We start from the raw sequence: 17,055 nt of genomic DNA, 5'->3' as shown, positions 1-17,055 counted from the left end.
TGAGATTATGGGGCAGAAGGAAGCCTCAGATATGTAAAAAACTTTATATTTCAGGAGTTTTGGCACACTTTAAGTGAACATCTGTGGTTACCCACAATGCACTGCTGCTGAATATGCAAATAATTTGCATATTCAGTAGCGGTGCATTGTGGGTCACCACAGATGTTTACTTAAAGCTGAATTATCGCAAATACCAACTATTTTAAGAAGGCAAACCACACTAAGCATTGCTTTTTAGTAGGAGGTCTTTTCAGTCTCTTTTAGTCCCCTATACTTTCCTTTTGGTTTTGGGTCAACCCTAGCTGCTTGGTTACTCTAATACTCTGTTGATCTGAAGTGCTCTGATAGAAAGACAGCTAATGTGAAGATATTAGCCTAGGATTAGTGATGAGCACAAATTTAGCATAATCATAATTTTGTAATGCAAAACTTCAGGGTAAAATTGTAATACATTTTGTTTGTAAATGTAATTAAAAAACATAATTTTGCATAATGTTTGAGTAACTTTGTGCTGAATTTAGCGGTTAACCCCTTTACGACTGCATCACGCCGATTGGCGTGAACATGGCGGTTAACGTAGGACCGCATAACGCCAATTGGCGTCAAGTTCTCGAGGTGTGATTTGCTGGGGATCGTGCGCGCCGATGCGTGCATTCAAACTTGTCATCAGTCTCCCAGCGGCGATAACCTCTAGGAGACTGTTAGACGGCGAAACCGCCATCTACGGCAGCGAGAGCGACCGGCTCTCATAAGATGATGTCTATGAGAGCCAATCACTGTGATTGGCAGGCGGGAGGGGGGGTGGGATCAGGGCTAAAAAAAAGACAAAAAAAATTTTAATTGTAAAAAAAAAAAGCAGAATTAAATAAAAAAAAAAAAAAGCCACTGCCTGAAAAGGGCAGAAAAGGTCAGGGGAGGGGGGATTCATTTGTGTGTGCACGTATGTGTGGCTCTTCATCAAGCCATTAAGGCTGCAGAGCCCTAATTTGAGGGGGGGAGGGGGGGGGTCGGGGGAAAGACTGTGGTCTTTAAAAGGTTAATAGCAAAGTCCCCATACATGCCATAATCACCAAAATTGCTATGTATGTTAGTTAGTTTTTGTCTTGTTCCCACCCTAATCCTTAACAATCTGGGGACCGGCTACCTAACCGTCTTTAAGGACCAGGCCATTTTGCATGTGGGGGGGGCACGTTCGTTTGGGGGGGGGGGGTCAGTCAGCCAGATCCCCATTTCAGATAGCTAGCCATGGTGTCCCCAGTGTAGCCAGCAGCCTTTACTCATCTCCCAGGCTCCAGTGATGAGCAACTCTAGCCCCTCTGGCATATCCGCTCAGACTGCCATTAAGTTCCGGGTTGCAGCTTGATGACGTCATCAAGCCGGGACCCGACACTTAAAGCGGTATAAAACCCTGACATAATATTCAATAAAAAAAACATGTTTTCATATTTTTTATATGCCATACGGTTATCATATTTGCATTTGTGCATAAGTATTATTATTCATTTAGAAATTGCAAGTTCCCAAAAGTACATTTTTTTGCTTTGAGAGCTGACTTTGCAGTTTATTCATAACTGGTTTTATTCATTATGTATTGAAGGCAGAAATGCTTTGAGTGTCTGTCTGTGTCCAGGAGCTTCTGCACAGTCAGAGAATGTGTCACATTCCTCACTTGATACAATTAAGTAAACACAAGATAACATTATCTACACTTCAGATGCATCCAGATTTCTCTGCACTTAACTTTCACGTCCTGTGTGTAACTCTTTGAATGCTGTTCTAGTAAAAAAAATGCTGGTTGTATATAATATGCTGTAAATCAATTTTTAGAGCAAAGAAGAAATGCTGGGTTTCATTCTGCTTTAGGAGCAGGAATTCCGGCCAGAGGCTGCCAATGCCATATTTATTTCTTTTTAAACAATACCAGTTGCCTGGCAGCCCAGCTTATCTATTTGGTTGCAGTAGTGTCTGAATCACACCAGAAACAAGCATGCAGCCAATCTTGTCATATATGACAATAATGTCAGGAACACCTGATCTGCTGCATGCTTGTTCAGGGCCTACGGCTTTAAAAGTATCAGAGGCGGAGGATAAACTAGTGTTACTTAAAGCGGACCCAAACCAAACATTTTTTTAATTAAAAATATTTAGTTGCACCACTCTGACACATACAAAGATAAATAAACACTCCTTCAAACCTATGAGCATTTCAGTGCTGCTTTTCACCCTTCTCTTTTCATAACTAGGGTTATACTGGGGGCAGCCATTACCAATTCCTCCATTGCCAGACACCATCTACTCCACCAGTTTGCCGGAAAAATCCCGGCAATTTGAAAGGAAGGGAGGGGTTCCTCCAATAAATGTAAAAAATATGTTATATTTGTCATCATGCAGCTGAAAAGGGGCTGCTATTTATTATTATAATTTAGAAAATAGATTTTATTTCTGAAATCTTGTATTTTTAATTTGGGTCCACTTTAAAAGGATAGAAACATGGAAGCCTCCATATCCTTCTTGCTTCAGTTGTCCTTTAAACCCTATATACTATTTCAGAGGCTTTTCTACTGCATGTGTACATGCATACATTTATTGTGTGTACAAAGTCACAGAATGGCAGAATCTAAAGCATAATGGTGAAATGTAAGTTAACCTACATTTACAACTTTTGGTTGTCCATTTGGCAGTATAAATACACACGATGTCTGCTCACACTTTCCACAGCACTGGCCAGAAAGAGATGGTTGATAAGTCTCACCCTAGAATGAACAAGCAGTAATGGATTAGCCCTTAGCCTTTGAAACGCATTATTGTCATGATCATTGTTATTCATTTATATAACACCAACATAGTCCATGATGCTATTTTACAAACAAGAAACACAAATAAACAGTGTAAATCAGGTGAAAAGATATTTGCATAGCACACCTTGTGCTAAATGAATAGATGGGGCAGTTATATGGGCCTCTGTTTGTAAAGTATGTCAAATGTAAAATAAAGGGTGAGTTAGGGTCCTTTTACACTTAATCAGTTGCTCTTAGTTATAACTGTAAGAAAACTGATTTTCAAAGTAATGCCTATGTTTTTCTATGGCACAGTTCACACTTAGGGCCCGTTCAGATCACAAATGCGGATGGCCATGCGTGCGGAACGCGTGCGGACCGCAACGCGTACGAACGCATGGCCATCAGCGTTTGTGTGCGTTGCGTGGCTGATCCCATCACTGAAAAGTGAATGGGACAGCCACGCGTTTTAGCAAAATCTGCGTGCAGCATGCGTTCCCGGACCGCACAGGTCCGGAACGCATGCAGTGTGAACATCAGACATTGCACTCTATGCAATGTCTGATGTCGTGCGTGTCGGCCACCTGCACGCGTTTCCAAAACGCGGCTGGAAACGCGTGCAGTGTGAACGGGCCCTTAACGTGTTTTAACTGAAATGTTCTTCCCAATGCACTGCTATGGAAACATTGTGTACCAATGTGATACTAACACATACTACCGCACACTAATGCATACCAACTGCTTAAGTGTAAACAGAGAAACTGAAGTCTAAACATGTATATACATTGCACCTATTATCTGCTCATTCACCAATTATTGTATGCAGTACTGATTCAATGGATGGTGGACAATATACTTTCTCTCCTAGGAGATAATTTTTCACCTTCTGTTAAAAATTAATTGTAAATAATTAACTAATAATGTAATTGTAATAATTTCTAATTTCGTGATAGATAGGGTACTTCCAGCACAGCACACCGCACTGCAGGCAATGTGAACTACCCAATACACGTTCATTGCCCTAGCGTTAGACTGCAGCAAAATGGCGAAAGAATAATTAAGAATTTTTCTCCATAAAGGTTTTTATGCTGTGCATTGTCTTTTAGAGCAAAGAGGATGTTCTGAGTTTAGATTCACTTTAACCCTCCTGGCGGTATAAAAAAATACGCCAGGAGGCAGCGCGGCAGTTTTTTTTAAATTTTTTTTTCTATATCATGTAGCGAGCCCAGGGCTCGCTACATGATAGCCGCTGCTCAGCGGCATCCCCCCGCCCTCTTCGATCGCCTTCGGCGATCTCCGATCAGGAAATCCCGTTCAAAGAACGGGATTTCCTGGAGGGCTTCCCCTGTCGCCATGGCGACGGGCGGGATGACGTCACCGACGTCACTGACGTCGGGACGTCATTGGGAGTCCCGGGCCACCCCTCGGCGCTGCCTGGCACTGATTGGCCAGGCAGCGCACGGGGTCTGGGGGGGGGGGGGGCCACGCGCCGCACCGGATAGCGGCGATCGGGCGCGCGGCGGCGGCGATCGGGGTGCTGGCGCAGCTAGCAAAGTGCTAGCTGCGTCCAGCAAAAAAAAAATTAAACAAATCGGCCCAGCAGGGCCTGAGCGGCACCCTCCCTCGGGGTTACCGCCAAGAAAGTTAAGGAATCTATTTTCAATGTTGGAGTGGAAATGATGGCAAACTTTGTTCTTAAAGGGACTCCGAGCAGTGCAGAAACTATGAAAGATGCATATCATTTTAAAGCTCTCTTTCTCCTCTTTCCAATGATATATAAACCGCCCTACGCCTTTTTTGCCATGGCCGCAATTTCAATCGTGAAAATAGAGAAAACTAAAAGGCGTAGGGCGACGATTTAGGTGTCGCCAGAAAGAGGAGAAAGAGAGTTTTAAAATGATATCCATCTTTCCATAGTTACATTGTATTACACAGGGCGACTTTTTCCTAAAGTCAGCAGCTCCATTCTGCTGAATGGAGCTGCTGACACTGGGTAAAGTGTCGTCCTGTGTAATACAAGTAACTATGGAAAGATGGATATCATTTTAAAGCTCTCGTTCTCCTCTTTCTGGCGACACCTAAATAGTTGCCCTACGCCTTTTAGTTTTCTCTATTTTCGCGATTGAAATCGCGGCCGTGGCAATTTCAATCGCGAAAAAGAGCGAAAACTAAAAGGCGTAGGGCGGCGGTTTATATATCATTGGAAAGAGGAGAAAGAGAGCTTTAAAATGATATGCATCTTTCCATAGTTTCTGTACTGCTCGGAGTCCCTTTAATGATGCAACAGGAAGTTCTAGAAAAATCTCTCTAAAGGTACCAATACATCTAGAGACCTGGTGGTCTCTAGATGTATTGGTACCTTTAGAGAGATTTTTCTAGAACTTCCTGTTGCATAATTAAAAACAAAGATCGACCATCCGATTCGATACATTTTATTGAATCGGATGAAAATCAGTACCACAAAGAGCATGCCCAATCAAGGATGCGACTAGTTTTGGGTCTGAGCATGTCGATAGGAACATGCCACTAGATGCTGGGCTGTCGTGGTTGATCAACTGCACAGTGATAATGGCGAGTGATATCCGGACAAGCAACGGACACGACAAAACCCCTGCCGCTGTTTCCCCAGTGTATAAATGTCTTGTAGATTTGTGCATTTATACATTACTTGTCCTGTGTCGCAGTGCCCATCAGTCTTCCGAATCTGCCAGTAATGGTACAACAGGGATATGTGTGAGGGAGCAGGCTGGTGTTGTACTTTGTTTTCTGGTTGAACTCGATGGACGTATGTCTTTTTGCAACCCAAATAACTATGTAACTATGCCGCTCTTCCATTAGCCCAATACACACCGTCAGCACATAGCACGCATAGGGTGTATGTAGGGCGCGATTAAAGCGCGCATGCGCAGTACTTTCACGCCGGCCGCCGTGATGACGCGAGGCGGCCGGCGTGTGACGTCAGCCGCGTCATACGCGGAAGGAGCAGCCCGACACTCTGCCGAGTGTCGCCCGGGCTGCGGCCTGTCAGCCATTCCGGAGCGGGGAGAAGGAGAGGAGCCAGGACGCCGGCGTGGGACCTCCTGACCAGCACTGGGCTGGAGAAAGCCCCTGGTGAGTACAACTTTCTTTGTTTGGGTGAGCTCGGAGTCCCTTTAAGGACACCTATGTTTACCTGGGTACTTCTGCGCAGTATAGGTGACTAAGCATAAGAATGCATTCTTCTGTGAACTAAGACCCCGGCTTTTAACTTAGCTGTAGGGATAACAGTTGTGCCTGGATGAGTGAATCTGTGAATGCATTTGTTTGAACATTGCATGCGAGAGTGCGAAGGGTTAATAGATTTTTGAGTATAGCTACCTTAAGGGACGAATTATCGAATTGTTTACCTACTATTCTGCATTTAAAGTATACTCTTGCTTTTAACATTGCACTGCATTTTGCTTAACAAAATATTATGCTACATGGCGCTATGTGGTGAGATGCAGAACACCTTCAGCTGATGGGAAGAAGAAAAAACCATGAAAATACAACAGGAAGAACTTTTTCCATCACAGAAGAGATAGATTATATTATACTAGCGAACCTAAGCCCATTTAAAAACGGGCTCTAGGTCTGTTTTTCGCCGCACGCACCTGCCACTACGCGCCCGCCACCCACCGCCGCACGCGTAAGCCAAGTGGCATGCTCACCCGCCGCACACCTGGTTGCCCGCTCACACATCGCCCACTCAGCTCCCTGGCCTCGTCCCTGTCCTTCTGTCTCTGTGAAGCTGGGTCCGTGCTGCGCACATGCACAGTAGCAAAAAGCACAGACCGAGCTACACAGGGACAGTGTGACGAAGGGACACAGGGGTTTTATTATAGAGGATTGCGCAAACAATGTCCATTGTGATGAACAGTATTCCTTATGTCCAGCTGTGTTTTCAAGCTGTACAACACAGCTCAGTAATACATGCAGAGTGAATGGGCATTTAAAACAAGGAAATTAAATTATTCAATCTAACATTTTAAACAATGTCAATATTATAATTTCTGAATTTACATGAAATGGGAATTGTATTTTATAATTCTAAAACTCAGCTTTTCCAGGGCATAATTGGATGATAGTAGTTCTTTATTATTACAGTAAAATACTCTAATAACTTACAATTCCACAGTCTTTCTGACTCTGATATTGGCAGATCTCACTATTTTCAGTTGAGATGAGAGTTCCATCTAACAGCTGGCAGTAGTAGGATACACATACGTCCGATGTGGAGGGCTCAGACGTTCCTGCCTTGGAAACAAAATTAGAAAACATTTTAAAGAATCTTTTAACTTGCAGTCAGTCACGTAAGCATAGCTTTATTATTATTATTATTATTATTATTATGTTGTTACTTTCTCCTCAGTCTTTTCTCCAATTGTGTCAGTGTCCTTTTTACTGTTACAGGACTTTCATGCTCAAGAAGAGGTATAAGTGTAATTCCTGGAGGCAGAAGTACCGAAATACTGATTAGGTTCATTTGGTGTCTCTAGTCTTCCCAAGGGCAACCTTGTAGAAAACATCTAGCCCATGCAGAAGGAAGAACCCACAAATGGGCAGCAATTAACTTGAAAAAAAACTTAATCAGTCTAGTAGGAGAAAGGGGCACTCTCGCTTAAAGTGATCCTTAAAGAGACACTGAAGCGAAAAAATATATATGATATAATGAATTGGTTGTGTACTATGAATAATTACTAGAAGATTAGCAGCAAAGAAAATATTCTCATATTTTTATTTTCAGGTATATAGTGTTTTTTCTAACATTGCATCATTCTATAATATGTGCAGATTACACAACACTCAGCATTCAAAATGATTCTTTCAGAGCAGTCTGTGAACTAATGACCTCTCCTCTGGCAGAGAAAAAGAAAACACTTGAGATAATAAAAGTCAGAAGACAGCCCTCTCCACGACTTTGAAAGCCGTAGAGCTTAATGGCTTTTTTGCATAGAGATAACAACTGGAGTTTCTTAACTCTTCCTGTACTGGAAACAATTAGACTGATGTATCTGATCTTAAGGTTTTATTTCTTATCTGTACTACACATACAAATCATAATATCATAATTTTTTTTTCGCTTCAGTGTCTCTTTAAAGTGGTCTGAAACTCTGACATAAGATTCAATAAAAATGTGTTTTCCTACTTTTTATTACCCATACAGTTGCCATATTTGCTTTTGTGCACAAGTAATATGGTCCATCTACAAATGACAAGTTCCCAAAGTTCAGTTTATCTACTCTGAAAGCTGCCATTGCATTTTATTCAAGCTGCTCTTTATCATAAATATTAAAAATCTTTTAGCGAGCTTTTCTTAGCGGTGTGCATGCTTGAAGCAGAGAGAGCTCATTTTCAGCACAGCTAAGAATGTAACAAGTGATGAATGTAAACAAAAATATAATATTATCGGATGCGGATTATACGCTGAAGGGGCTTTCCACTGCATGACAAAGTGCTGTGTTTAGCAGTTTGAATGTTGTTCTGCTACAATTTTATTTTGTGCTAGTAGTTTGTAGGCTGGATAGTAAAAGGCTGTAAGGAATCTTTTAGAGCAAAAAGGAAATACTGAGTTTCAGACCTCTTTAAGTGAAAATTAACTGATGAGATAAACAATGGTATCTGTCATCCTACTCCTAAAAATGACTTTTAGGCATCCCACAGTTTTATGTTACATTTAAGAACTTAAAAAAGTAGATTTATTTGTCTCAGCTCAATGACACAGTTTGTCCCATGTCTTATTATGTCACTTAAGGCTCCCTTTAAAACACCAATACACTCAATCTCTCATCAGTGACATATATAACTCACAGTAGCGGTCCATTTACAGGTAAATAGCACAAATTTGACATCTAGGGGAACAAAACATATAGGGGCAAGTAGTGGCAAACAGTGGTGCTCATCCAATATTCGGGTATCCGAACTACCCAGATAATCAGAACTTTTTCCACTATCCGAACTTTGAATAGCAATTCGGATATTTTTTTTTAGTTTGTTCAGATATCCGAGCAGAAGCCAAAATCACCTTCAACGGCAAAAATACCTTTTCGAAGGCAGTCAGGCCTACACAGAGAGAAAGAGAGAGAGAGCAAGAGAGAAAGAGAGAGAGAGAAAGAGAGAGAGAGAGAGAGAAAGCGAGAGAGAGAGAGAGAGAGAGAGAGATTTGCCATTTGAAGAGACTTTTGGAAGCATTTTAAGCCATTTTCAGGTCACTTCCGGTTTTCTATCCGGATATCCGAATCCGGCCGAATATCCAGGATATTGGGTCCGGATACCCGAGTTTACTCGGATACCAAAAAGTTTGGATTCGGATATCCGAATTAGTATAGTGTTTTACATTGACTAACATTGTAACGCATAAAGCTAGCGTCGGCCGAAAAACTGCGCTTGGGTGCAGTGTAACGCAACGCACAAAAACGCAGCGTTATATGTGAAAGCTAAAATGAAAGTCTATGGACAATTTATAAATTTTGTTTCTGCTATTAATCGGTTATTTGACGTTTTGAAGCCGCCCTTCAGGGCAGTGACACGAAGATCATCCATGCTGTGTCCGTTGGACTGAAAGTGTGTAGCAACTGGGAGTCCAGATTTGGTATCATTAATAGTGTGCCTGTGTCCATTCATACGTTTGCGCAGAGTTTGTCCAGTTTCTCCCACGTACATAACATTGGGGCATTTAGCTGTCCAAAAGTGAAATAATTATGAGTGAGAATGAAGTTGATCAGTCCAGTAATAGGCTTTACAGGTATGCCCTGACCCTGAAGATATTTACGGCAGGCCGCAATACCATCATCATGGGGAATGTTCGTGTACAAGGACTCCACGTCCATCGTGGCCAGTATGGTTCCCTCAGGTACTGGGCCGATCAACTTCATTCTCACTCATAATTATTTCACTTTTGGACAGGACCTCTATTTACAGCAGATGGGCATGGCAATGGGTTCGCGATTCGCTCCACAGTATGCAAATCTAATCATGGCCAAAATCGAAGAGGTATACCTCAATGCATGTGGCATAAAACCCTTGGCCTACTTCCGCTTTATTGATGATATTTTAATCATCTGGTCCGCAAGTGAGGATGATCTTCTCCAGTTCCACAGGAACTTCAATGCCTTCCATCCTACAATCAAATTGAAACTTACCTACTCTCAAACAGAGATTAACTTTCTGGACACCACCATAAACATCAGGGGTAACAATATACAAACCTCTGTGTATCGCAAACCTACAGACCGTCCCACATACCTAAGATATAACAGTTTTCATCCCAAGCACATTAAGAACTATATAATTTACAGCCAAGCTATAAGGTACAACCGGATTTGTTCTGACAGGATGGACAGAGACAAGCACCTGGATCACCTTAAGAACACTTTCATTAAACAAGGTTACAGTCCTCCCATGGCTGAGGCCCAAATCAGGAAAGCCAGCAACATCCCTAGGACTGAACTCCTGAAATATAAGCAAAACCAGAAAGAGGAACGTGTCCCTTTGGTTGTCACCTACAACCCACACCTGGAAATCTTAAGGAGGATTGCTAAGGAACTTCATCCCATTTTACACAAGGATCACAGACTGAGAACGATATTCCCTAAACCTCCACTCTTGTCATATCGGCAACCACACAATCTAAAACAGATGATTGTCAGGAGCTCTTTAAATAGGCCTCAACAAAACGGAACATCACCCTGCCGACAAAAAATATGTGGGACCTGCAGACACATTTACTCCACTGACAGGGTAACGATATCAGGTTCACAACAGGAGTACAGAGTACAAGGTAAATTTTCCTGTGGGTCCACCAATCTGGTATATCTGATCATGTGTGCTAAATGCCCCAATGTTATGTACGTGGGAGAAACTGGACAAACTCTGCGCAAACGTATGAATGGACACAGGCACACTATTAATGATACCAAATCTGGACTCCCAGTTGCTACACACTTTCGGTCCAACGGACACAGCATGGATGATCTTCGTGTCACTGCCCTGAAGGGCGGCTTCAAAACGTCAAATGACCGATTAATAGCAGAAACAAAATTTATAAATTGGTTCAAAGCTGTGCAGAAGGGTTTGAATAAGGACAACAACTTTCTATATTGGTATGAGATTGATGATATATGAACTGTCTCAGCCACTCTAGCTGAACTTGTGAACTAAGAATTTACGATACCTCTGGGTCAATCCTAATACCAGGTCTGTGAGCAATAGAGTAAACAAGGATCCTTATCTTACCCCATTTAGATGGTCTGTTTGTATTAAGGCATCTTAATGATGTATTTATGCTTGAAAAAAATATCTGTTTTCCCTTTTGATGTTGCATGTATATAAGCTGTCTGTACCACCAGCTTGCAAACTAACAGGATGTAAACCTGACGAAGGCTGCAAGGCCGAAAGCTTGTTTATTCTTATTCATTTGTAGTTAGCCAATAAATGGTATCGTCCTGATTTAAAACGTCTTGCTTTTACTGATAGCTAACACGGTACAATACCCTACTGCTACTACTATGACTAAGAACCATTCACTATGTGCTGCACCTGGCTAAGCTTAGTTGCTCGGCAACAATAATTTAGGGAGATTTCTATGGTGGTGGTATGTTCAGCTTTGCAGACAACATTTTGTCCATGCACTAATGAGCTATGCAGCTAAGTATATACTAATTTAAAGTGTAACTCAATGTTAAGGATACCAAAGCCAAAATCATAAGGGGAAGTGGGGGGAGCAGGCATGTAAGGCGAGCTGTGCTGATGCTGACTGCTCCCCCCCGTTCTTTCCTACAAGCCTCCTTTCATCCCTAAAGCCCCTCCGGCAGCCCTATAATGTCATGATTACAAGAGAGGGATATGGAGGCTGCTATATTTATTTCCTTTTAAAGGGGCAATATGGCAAAAAATTTAAAAAATCAAAGTGCAAACATATACAAATAAGAAGTATGTTTTTCCAGAGTAAAATGAGCCATACATTACTCTTCTCCTATGTTGCTGTCACTTACAGTAGGTAGTAGAAATCTGACAGACGTGACAGGTTTTGGACTAGTCCATCTCTTCATGGGGGATTCTCAGGGATTTATTTATTTTCAAAAGCACTTAGTGAATGGCAGTTGCTCTGTTCAATCAACTGCCAAAAACCTGTGTAGAGAGCAGGGAAGCTGGCCAGCATCATTGTTTAAATCCTTTTTAGGGAATATCTTTATAAAGAATAAAAGCCTTGCTGAGAATCCCCTATGAAGAGATAACCAAAAACCTGTCACTTCTGTCAGATTTCTACTACCTACTGTAAGTGACAGCAACATAGGAGAAAAGTAATTTATGGCTCATTTTACTCTGGGAAAAACGTACTTCTTATTTGTCTATGTTTGCACATATTTAAAATTTTAAAATGTTTCGCCATAGTGTCCCTTTAAACAATACCAGTTGCCTGGCTGTCCTGCAGATCCTCTGCCTCTAATACTTTGCTTTATTTATACGGGTGAAAACAGGTATTAATGACTAAAAGATCCAGCAAGCCTTGTCAGGATTTAATACAATTATATACTAGTAGTAAACAGGCGTTCGGTCCATTGGGCGCCAGGGTGCGTGGTGTGGCGCTCCTGGTGACAGACAAGGAGGCGGGTGTCAAAAAGGCCTCCCTCAGAGGCCATGAGCAGGAAGTGGAAGCAGTGCCAGAAGGAGGGGCAGCGGATAGGGGCCAGACCCCACAGGTCTCCGCTAATCAGGAAGAACAGTGAGTGGTATTGAAGACAGTGATCTGTGGCACGTGATGGTGATGCAGCGCTCTAGCGCCTGGAATGCAGGAGTTAGGTTGGTCATTACCCGCTCGCCGTGCCTGCCTTCCTGTCGCCCGCATATCTGGAGGGGGAGTGCGGAAGGAGGGCACCCAGGTGAGGGAGGGGGATATTCCCTCCCATCCCTGCTGCTGTCCCCACTGCCCCTCCTTCTTGCTTTGCTTCCTATACTGGTGGCAACTATTATACCTATACTGGGGGCAACTATTCTAGCTATACTGGGGCAACTATACTACCTTCACTGGGGGCAACTATACTTGTTATACTGGGGCAACTATACTACCTACACTGGGGGGCATTTTAACTACCTACACTGGGGGCAACTAAACTAGCTATACTGGGGCAACTATACTACAGGCAACTATACTAGTTATACTGGTGCAACTATACTACCTATACCAGGGGCAACTATACTAGCTACCTATACTGGGGCAACTATGCTACCTATACTGGGGGTAACTATACTGGGGGCAACTGTACTACCTATACTGGGGGCAACTATACTAGCTACCTATAGTGGGGCAACTATTCTACTTATACAGGGGGCAACTATACTAGCTACCTATACTGGGGCAACTATACTACCTATACTGAGGGCAACTATACTAGCAACCTATACTGGGGCAACTATACTACCTATACTGAGGGCAACTATACTAGCTACCTATTCTGGGGGCAACATATATTCCCTACACTGGGGCACTTATACCTGGCATTACCCACCGTGGCACGCTTAGCATGCTGCACTTACTCCTTTCCGTTTTGGGGGGGGGCAGGGGGTGTCTTTTAATACCCAGCACCAGGTGTCAAATGCCCTAGGTATGCCACAAGTAGAAAATCTTTGTATCCCTTGCCTAGCTCAAAGCAGACTAAGGAGAGGATTGTTTAAAGTCTAGAGAAATGTGTATGCCTGATTGCTGTCATAAGCAATGCAATATTTTTACAAAAAGTAAAAAAAAAATCAGGTTGCCATGGATTTTTCTCTTAATCTTTTGTTTCCAGCACTGGACTCTGATGCAAAGCTGCATAACACACCAGAAGTGTTAGGCACTGCCAGCACTGGTCAGGATCATTTCTCTGAGAACGTCTCTGTATTAATAGCCACGTGTACATTTACTATAAAGAGCAAGTAGAGTTAACCTACTGCCACAACTTGTATGGTTCCATCTGGCTTTATAAATACACACGATGTCTGCACACACTTTCCACAGCACTGGCCAGCAGGAGGCGGTTCATAGGTCTCATCCTGAAAAAAACAAACATTGACTGATTATCCATTGAGCCTCGTACACGTCCACAGTCATCAAATTCAGCAATACCAAGGTACAAACTATGTTAATTAACATACTAGCGACCACTCTAGTGACAGACGCGATATTTCAAAGCAGCGGTTGGCATTTAAAGAAATATGCGTTGCTATGTAAGCAACACCCGTAACTAAGGAAGGCACGCTATGCTGCATGAGCTAGTGCATCGTGCAGGATTTAAAGTGTGGTGCTGTCATGGAGCGTGTGCTTCAATAGCAGTGCAGCTTCATGGATCAGCCCCATATATAAAAGAGAAAGCTGTGGACAAAGCAGACAGAGTACAGAAGCTGTATATAACACTGGACTATGTACATTTTGCATAACTTTTTTTATAGGCATTGGTGGTTCAGTGACCAGCTAAAATAGCCTAGGCTAAATGACACTTGAAAAGTTGAATTTTTTTTCTTTGTGTTTAAACTTTACCAAGGTAACGTTATAGAAAGTCAACCTTATTTAGGAACAGAGATCCAGATGAGGGGAAAGGCAGGGTTGTTCGTAAACTACGCCAGCGCGAATCTACGCATCGTAGTACACAACTACGCATCGTAGTTCGTAGGCGAAGTTTAAGAACTACACATACGCATTTCCGCGAAGTCGTAGTCCCGCTATGCAAAGCTTTGCTCGCTACGCGTAGTTGACGTATGTATTGCGAAGTCAACTACGCGTGCGGTAACTGCATCTATATGGTTCATTGCGCATGCGCAGAAATATTATTGCCCTTTTATACGCATACAATTCCGCATTGGAAGGTGGAATGTACGCTTATATTAGTTTATATATGCACATAGGTAGCAGATTATTGCGGAAATTTTTCCGCATAAGGGCATAAGCGGTCGCATCAACTACGCTTCGCACTACGTGAAGCTTGCGTATTTTAACGCGTAGTCTACGGAATGCAAACTTAGTGAAGTTTCTGGTTACATAGCCGTAGATTGCGAAGCGTATTTGCGTAAAAATACGTGTAGTTCCAGCGTAGCGAAGTTGGCTGACTACGACCATCCCTGGGGGAGAGGTACATAGGAGATCCTGAATGTTGGAATGGAAAGATGCTATTAGGGTGGATAAAAGGAGGAGCTCATTAACAGCTAAGCATGTCATTTGGGTGTTGGTTGCACTTTGGTAAAAAGGATGCCGCATAGAACGCAATATTATTTGCAGCTATAGCAGCGCCCAGGGTCTAATCTGGGTCCCGGTGGTGCCTAATAAACATCAGCATTAGGCAGCAAAAATATTGGTGGATCAAGTTTTTGGCGGTGAAGGCGGCACTGATATCAGTATTGGCAATTTTATAGTACAATAACTGTATAACTGATGTTCTACCAGCAGATTCCCCTGGCCCAAATTATCATGGCACCCTTTTTAGATGTATGCCATTAGCAGAGTGTATACTGTGCATTGTGTGGTATCTGGAAATGAATGTAGCGTAGTATAAAGAAGTTCAATTCAAGAGATGCATATCAGTTATGCAACCTTGACTGTACAATCTTACCACTTCTATGTAATACGAGGGACTTCCTAATATATCTGTTAAAAATGTATTACCTCAATTAATTTTTCTTTTACATAAACTAAGGAAAATTGTACGTACAATCAAAATTGTATCACCAGGTATCGCTGCCCTCTCACCAAGAGCCCCCCAAATCAGGGACCCTGTGGGCTGGTATAGCTCAGGGTGTGGAGCCCCACTTGGTCAGGGATCTAAGTTCTGGTCATACCAGCCTTCTGGTTATACCAGCCTGTATCAAAGAGCTTAACCACTTTAGGGCGACAGTTTTTTCGCCCCTTAAGGACCAGAGCCTTTTTCTCCATTCAGACCACTGCAGCTTTCACGGTTTATTGCTCGGTCATACAACCTACCACCTAAATGAATTTTACCTCCTTTTCTTGTCACTAATACAGCTTTCTTTTGGTGCTATTTGATTGCTGCTGCGAGTTTTAGTTTTTATTATATTCATCAAAAAAGACATGAATTTTGTCCAAAAAATGTTTTTTTTTACTTTCTGTGCTGACATTTTTCAAATAACCTGCTGGGCGTTTCGATTATGCGCAGCCGCACGGCTGCGCATAGTTTTAATAACTAATTTTTTTTTAATCATGTAGCTAGCCTAGCGCTAGCTACATGATACCCCCCTCTCTGCCGTATCCCTCCCACCCCTCTGATCGCCGCCGGCGCCTATGCCCGTCAGGAAATTCCGTTCTGAACGGGATTTCCTTGAGGGCTTCCCCCGTCGCCATGGCGACGAGCGGAGTGACATCATCGACGTTGTGACATCACAGGGACTCCCGATCACCCCAAAGCGCAGCCTGGCGGCGATTGGCCAGGCTGCGCACGGGGTCTGCGGGGGGCTCTTTCGTGTTGGGTAGTGGCGGATTGGTGGCTCGCAGTGGCGATCGGGTAGGACACGCAGCAAGCAAAGTGCTTGCTGCGTGTTTTAAAAAAAAATTATTAAAATCAGCCCAGCAGGGCCTGAGTGGTGGCCACCGGCGTCTCTGGACGAGCCTAGCTCGTCCAGAACGCTAGGGAGGTTAAAGTAAAATTTCTGTATACATTTTTGTCCAAATTTATTGTGCTACATGTCTTTGATAAAAAAAAAATCCATTCAGTGTATATTTATTAGTTTGGGTAAAAGTTATAGCGTTTACAAACTATGGTGCCAAAAGGGAATTTTCCCATTTTGAAGCATCTCTGACTTTTCTGACCACCTGTCATGTTTCATGAGGTGCTAAAATTTCAGGATAGTATAAATACCCCCCAAATGACCCCATTTTGGAAAGAAGACACCCCAAAGTATTCACTGAGAGGCATGGTGAGTTCATAGAAGATTTTATTTTTTGCCACAAGTTAGCAGAAAATGACACTTTGTGACAAAAAAAAAAAAAAAAAAAGTTTCAATTTCTTCTAACTTGCAACAACAAAAAAAAATCTGCCACGGACTCACTATGCTCCTCTCTGAATACCTTGAAGTGTCTACTTTCCAAAATGGGGTCATTTGTGGGGTGTGTTCACTGTCCTGGCATTTTGGGGGGTGCCTAATTGTAAGCACCCCTGTAAAGCCTAAAGGTGCTCATTGGACTTTGGGCCCCTTAGCGCAGTTAGGCTGCAAAAAAGTGCCGCACATGTGGTATTGCCGTACTCAGGAGAAGTAGTATAATGTGTTTTGGGGTGTA

The 17,055-nt window shown here is 42.7% G+C and overlaps 1 protein-coding gene across 1 annotated transcript in view; it reads right to left on the bottom strand.

The window, feature by feature from the left end:
- The window catches only part of LOC137537855 (kielin/chordin-like protein), a 267,049-nt gene that overhangs the window by 86,147 nt on the left and 163,847 nt on the right, over positions 1-17,055 (bottom strand). Inside the window, exons 20-22 of the mRNA XM_068259806.1 lie at positions 13,725-13,826; positions 6,924-7,052; positions 2,652-2,753 (exon numbers count right to left, since the gene is read on the bottom strand). Of these exons, the coding sequence (XP_068115907.1) occupies positions 2,652-2,753; positions 6,924-7,052; positions 13,725-13,826 (333 nt within the window). The remainder of the gene's footprint in view (positions 1-2,651; positions 2,754-6,923; positions 7,053-13,724; positions 13,827-17,055) is intronic.

This window comes from Hyperolius riggenbachi, chromosome 11, assembly GCF_040937935.1.
Source record: "Hyperolius riggenbachi isolate aHypRig1 chromosome 11, aHypRig1.pri, whole genome shotgun sequence".
NCBI lineage: Eukaryota > Metazoa > Chordata > Amphibia > Anura > Hyperoliidae > Hyperolius > Hyperolius riggenbachi.
This window is presented reverse-complemented; position numbering and strand designations above follow the sequence as displayed.